The sequence below is a fragment of the Jaculus jaculus genome, chromosome 8 (assembly GCF_020740685.1).
Source record: "Jaculus jaculus isolate mJacJac1 chromosome 8, mJacJac1.mat.Y.cur, whole genome shotgun sequence".
NCBI classification, from domain to species: domain Eukaryota; kingdom Metazoa; phylum Chordata; class Mammalia; order Rodentia; family Dipodidae; genus Jaculus; species Jaculus jaculus.
This window is the reverse complement of record NC_059109.1, coordinates 73,700,637-73,706,636: the sequence shown is the minus strand read 5'-3', so window position 1 is coordinate 73,706,636 and position 6,000 is coordinate 73,700,637. Positions and strand designations below refer to the sequence as shown.

The window sequence follows — 6,000 nt, the reverse complement described above, 5'->3', positions numbered from 1 at the left end:
ATAATAATTTTAAGACCAATGTATCAGAATCTCTGTGTGAAAACCTCTAAGTGTGACTCACAGGAGGAACTATGTGTGAAGTTATATTTCAGGCAACATCCACCACTGTACTGCGCTGGCCTGCCCCACCCCACAGGCCTCCAAGGAAGGCAGCACTGTTAAAGCTGAGCAGGCTCACTTTGCTATGTCTTGTTTGTTTTGTTTCTGTCTACAGATTTCCACACTTTTTTTTTTTTTTTTGAGGCAAGCCCAACAGACTGCCCTTTTTTTTTTTTCTTTTATGTGAGAGAGGGAGAGAGAGAGAGAAAAACTTGGTGCACCAGGTCCTCCAGCCACTGCAATTAAACTCCAGATGCATGTGCCCCCTTGTGTGCATGTGTGACCTTGCATGACTGTGCATCTGGCTTACATGGGACCTAGAGAGTTGAACATGAGACCTTAGGCTTTGCAGACAAGCGCTTTAACCACTAAGCCATCTCTCCAGGCCAGTTTTCTCACTTTTTTGTGAGAAACATGGAGTAGACCAGACACTTCTTGTTCAATCAGTAATGTTTATTTGTAGGCAATAATTCAGTGACATCTCCTGCAGTTTGTTTTCAGGCACTGTGCTGTGAGTTCATATTAGCAGCAACAAGACTTCTCTGATGCCTACAATTTTTCAGAGCCCAGGAAGGGAACAGCATGGATGTGGATGAAGGGGACCCAGAAACTTCTTTGTAGTCCAGGTTTGGTTCTGTGTTACACAGGTTTGCATTCATTCACTAAAAGAAACAGCAACAATCAGAAAACTTACAGGATCAGAGGAAATAAATTTCATGAGCCTGATTTCCCAGGCACCAACAAAGGCAGTCTTCTCCAGGGCAGGGACACCCTGATGTAGCACAACCTGGCTCCTGCCCTCACCCAAAGTATCTTTGAGGGGGCCATGTGCCAGGATGTCCCTGATGCTAACCTAGCCAAATCAGACCAGATAGTCTGGGTATGCCAGAAGGTGCTATGTTTTTAACCTTGGAGGCTACATATCTGTGCACCAGATAGCATTATGGGGTCTAGCAATGATTTATGAGTTCAGCCTCATAATCACAGCCCTAATGGGGCCCACTGGCACCAATAGCTCCTCCCACCCAGCCATGGCCCTGACTTCTGCCAGGCCCCATCCCCCATGGCTCTGATGAGACATGTGATTCCCCTATCCCTCCTGTTCCACTTAGAACCAGAAGAAGGTGAGGGAGATGGGAAGGAGAGGTTAGACCTTTCCACCCCTGATGTGGGTGTAGTGCCTCCCTTTCTCTGTAGACTATAAAGACACACAGATACAGACACACTGAAACACCCCTACAGGCCTGAGGACAGAGCTCTTTCCAGCCCTCACTATTCTCAATACCACCTCCCTAACTTCAAGTTCCTGCCCCCTCTAGATGGGATCAAAATACATTCATCAGCCGGGCGTGGTGGCGCACGCCTTTAATCCCAGCACTCGGGAGGCAGAGGTAGGAGGATCACCATGAGTTCGAGGCCACCCTGAGATGACAGAGTTAATTCCAGGTCAGCCTGGACCAGAGTGAGACCCTACCTCGTAAAACCAAAAAAAAAAAAAAAAAATCAAAAAAAAATACATTCATCATTATGGCCTGGCATTTCATATCCAGAGGGCTCAGTGCCCATCCCAGGAATCCTACTGTGCCCAAGCTGTCTCCTCTGAACTCCCCATGGCTCTCCACATCACCAAGTGCTCATGGACACTAATCACAGGAGGTCACTGAACACTCTGCCTGTGGTATCTTGTTTCATAGGCTGCTCCTCTCCCTCCTCACCATTGTCTGTCTCAAGCTTCCCAGGTCCATCTGTAGATTGAGAACTTACCAGGGGAAGACACAGAGCCAACAGCCCACTTCGGCGTGTGCAGCGAGAGGAACTGGTCTCACTTGCTGAGAGGCAGCATAGGCTCTCACACTCTGAGTGGCTGTAGCAGTAATCTCCGCTAGGCTGCGGAGACAGTCAGATGTCTTCTGGCCTCAAGGAGGCTGCAGCTCCTCTCCCCCCACCTTCATCCTATGGGACGACCCCTCACCAGTACCCTTGTTCCAGGCTCACCTTACGCCAGGCCACACACTGCAGGAAGACAGTCTTTGCAGAGCAGAACTTCCTTGGGATTTGGCTGGTCCTGACACAGCAATGGCTGTGGCACTCAGAGTGTTCTTGGCAGTGAAGCCCGTTTGACTAAGAGGCAGCAGGGACCAGTGCTTTCTATGGATTGGGGACCAGTTTCCTCTGTCTTCCCAAGAACATCTTTCCCCTGTATCCCTGGGACCCTCCTCTTCTAGCTCATCAGAAGCAAGAAGGAGGAGGGCAGGGTGGTGTCCTGTGCTGGTCTCAGCCCCTCCTTAGGTACTGCCCATGGCTTATACACACCTTCCTCCAAGGCACACACACTGCAGAAACATAGTCTTGGGGGTGCAAAGATTCTGCAGGTTCAAGGTGTTGGTGAAACAGTAGTCACTATGGCATTCAGAATTATGTTCACAGGGCTACTCAATCCCCTGATATGTCCAGGCTCTGTTTACTTGCTCCAGGATAATTTTGCACACTCAGGCCCCAGAAGAGCTTCCCAATGTCAACCATCATCCAACCCAAGACATACTGCCTGCCTGGACCCAGAGAAGACAAGAAGGGGCCAATGGCAGGAAGGAACAGGTAAGGAAAAATACACTGCCTACCATAGGCAAAGTGCATAGAAGGTAAGCTGAGGCACATCAGGTGAAGGAGACAAGTGGCAGAGCACTGGGTATGGGCAGGAAGGTCTGCAGACAAAACTTGTAAGGTTTGGCTTAGCATCACCAATACCAGCCAAAAACACCCTGAGACTCAGAGATGGTAAGTTATTTCCCCAAGATCATAAGCTGGAGCAGGGAGAGTTCACAGAGAGTTTCCAACCATGGACACTTTTTGTTTTGTCTTGCCCTTTAAAAAATTAGGTTATAGGTCAGGAATAGATGGTAAGACCCTATTGCTGAAGACTCCACATACTGGGGCTGCAAGGTCACTGAGAAATCCTGTTGGGACTGAGCTGAAAAGCTCCTGTATGTAGACCAGTTGACAGAAAGCTGGAAAAAGCCACACTGTATGCAGTTTAATGGGGGAAAAAATCACCAGTGAAGATACTGAACAGTGGACACTGAAAGCCTTATATTTGGCCAGCCAAGCCAAATGAGCCAATGGGTGCAATAGTGGCACATCTCTTATAGGGGAAACCAACCAACCTCTAATTGGACTGGAAGCCTGATCCATGGGAGGGAATACATCCCTGATACGGAAAGCCTTCAACAGGGGTAGTCATGAGAAGAAGTGACAGAGGAGTGCTTAGCACTAAAATATCTCTATCACACCTTCCAAGGCTCAGGATCCATTGCAGAAGAGGTGGTGGAAAGAATGTAAGAGCCAAAGGAAGGGTAGGACTCCTTACAACATGCTCTTCCAGACATAAAAAGGCCTGGATATCCATGACCTCACAGTGCCTCACACTACCTACATAAGACCATCATAATAGGAGTAAAAGAGCATGACATCAAAATAAAAGAGAGACTGATTGAGAGGGAGAGGGGATATGATGAAGAGTGCAGTTTCAAAGGGGAAAGTCGGGGGAAGGAGGGAATTACCATGGGATATTGTTTATAATTATGGAAGTTGTCAGTAAAAAATGTAAAAAAACAAGTAGGCTATAGGGATGGAGAGATGGCTTAGCAGTTAATGTGGTTGCCTTTGAAGTCTAAGGACCTATGTTCTACTCCCCAGAATCTATGTAAGCTAGATGCATATGGTGATGCATGCTTCTGGAGTTTGTTTGCAGTGGCTAAAGACCCTAGCATGCCCATATTCATTCTCTCTCTCTCTCATAGATAAATAAATAAATAAAATACTTTAAAATTAGGAGCTGGGGGCTGAAGTGATGGCTTAGAGTTTAAGACACTTGCCTGTAAAGCCTAAAGCCTCATTTTCAACTCTCCAGGTCCCACATAAGGCAGACACACAAAGTGGTACAAGCATGCAAGGTCACGCATGCACACCACAGGGCTCATGCATCTGGAGTTCAATTACAGTGGCTGAAGGCCCTAGTGTGCTAATTCTCTCTCTCTCTGTCTCTCCCCCCCCCCCCTTTCTGTCAGTCTCTTGCATTAAAAAAAAAAAATCTGTTGGGCTTGCCTCAAAAAAAATTTAGGAGCTTGGCGGAGTGTCACACACCTTTAACCCCAGCACTCAGTAGGCAGAGGTACGAGGGTCACCATGAGTTCAAAGCCACCTTGAGACTACCTAGTGAATTCCAGGTCAGCCTGGGCTAGAGACAGACCCCATTTTGAAATCCACCTCCAAACAAATTAGTTTATACAGGATAGGAGAGATAGCTCAGTGGTTAAGGTGCTTGCCTGCAAAGCCTAATTCCCCAGTACCCACATAAAGCCAGATGCACAATGTAGCACAAGCATCTGGAGTTAGTTTGCAGTGGCTAGAGACCCTGGTGCTCCTATTCTTCTCCCCACCTCTGTCTCCTGTCTTTCTCTGCTTGCAAATAAATAAATAAACATTTAAAATCCAGTGTAAAAATACTTTAAAATGAAGTTATAGAACTGGAGAAATGGTTCAGTGGTCAAAGGTGCTTGCTTGCAAGGCCTACTGGTCTGGGCTCAATTCTCCAGTACCCATGTGAAGCCAGATGCACAAATAGGTCATGCATGTAGAATTTGTTTGCAGTGGTAAGAGACCCTGGTGCACTTATTCTTTCTCTTACAAATAAATAAATTTTTTGTTTTGTTTTTTTGGTTTTCTGAGGTAGGGTATCACTCTAGCTTATGCTGACCTGGAATTCACTGTGTAGTCTCAGGGTGGCCTCAAACTCTTGGCAATTCTCCTGCCTCTGCCTCCTGAGTGCTGGGATTAAGGCGTGTGCCACCACACCCAGCTAATAAAAATATTTTTAAAAAATGTTGTTAGGGGCTGAAGAGACGGCTTAGCATTAAAGTGCTTGCTTACAAAGCCTGAGGACCCAGGTTTGAGTCTCCAAGATCCACATAAGCCAGATACACAATGTGGTGCATACATCTGGAATTCATTTGTAGTGGCTGAATCCCTGGTGTGCAGCTCTCATTATTTCTGTCTCTCTCTCTGTAAATAAATAAATAAAACATGTTTAAAAAGAAACATTGAAAAGGTTATAAAGGGACTGGAGAGATGACTTGGCAGTTAAGGTGCTTGCTGACAAAGCCAAAAGGACCCAGGTTTGATTCCCCAGTACCCACAAAAGCCAGATGCACAAGGTGGTGCATGTGTCTGGAATTTGTTTGCAGTGGCTACAGGCCCTGGGGCACTCTCCCTCTTTCTCAAATAAATTAATAAACTTAAAATAAATAAATAAATATTTTTTACTAAGAGGTCATAAGGGCTTGGGAGACAGTTCAGTGGTTAAAGGTGCTTGTTTATGAAACCTGCTGGCCAGGTCCAATTCTCCAGCACCCATGTAAACCCAAACACAAAAAGCAATGTAAACAATGTGTGGTGGTGCACACCTTTAATCCCAGCACTTAGGAGGCAGAGGTAGGAGGATAGATGTGAGTCTGAGATTACATCATGAATTCTAGGTCAGCCTGGGCTAGAGTGAGATCCTACCTTGAAAAACCAAAAGTATAAATAAATAAAAGTGATGTAAGCATCTGGCATTCATTTTCAGTGGCAAGAAACCCTGGTGTACACATATGCACATGCACACGGAAAGAAATGAGAGAGAGAGAGAGAAAAAAGAAACAAGGAAGGAAGGGAAAGAAAGAAAAGAAATGAAACTGACTGAGGGTTAAAAGGTAGGATAATAGGTGGGGGACTGGAGAGATGGCTTAGTGGTTATGGCACCTGCCTGCAAAGCTGAAGGACCCAGGTTTGATTCCCCAGGACCCAGGTAAATCCAGATGCACAAGGCGCTGCATGCATCTGTAGTGCCTTTGCAGTGGCTAGAGG

At 46.3% G+C, this 6,000-nt stretch overlaps 1 protein-coding gene across 3 annotated transcripts in view; it reads right to left on the bottom strand.

Moving 5' to 3' along the window:
* Positions 1-581: 581 nt before the first annotated feature.
* Lrcol1 (leucine rich colipase like 1) overlaps positions 582-6,000 on the bottom strand; it is a 71,220-nt gene continuing 65,801 nt past the window's right edge. For 2 of the 3 annotated variants that reach the window (XM_045156714.1, XM_045156715.1), the window contains 4 exons: positions 2,413-2,465; positions 2,095-2,247; positions 1,864-1,986; positions 582-761 (listed from right to left, as the gene is read on the bottom strand). In XM_045156714.1, coding sequence (XP_045012649.1) covers positions 755-761; positions 1,864-1,986; positions 2,095-2,247; positions 2,413-2,465 — 336 coding nt within the window. In that variant the 3' untranslated portion in view covers positions 582-754. The remainder of the gene's footprint in view (positions 762-1,863; positions 1,987-2,094; positions 2,248-2,412; positions 2,466-6,000) is intronic. The other variant, XM_045156716.1, reaches the window with a different exon arrangement.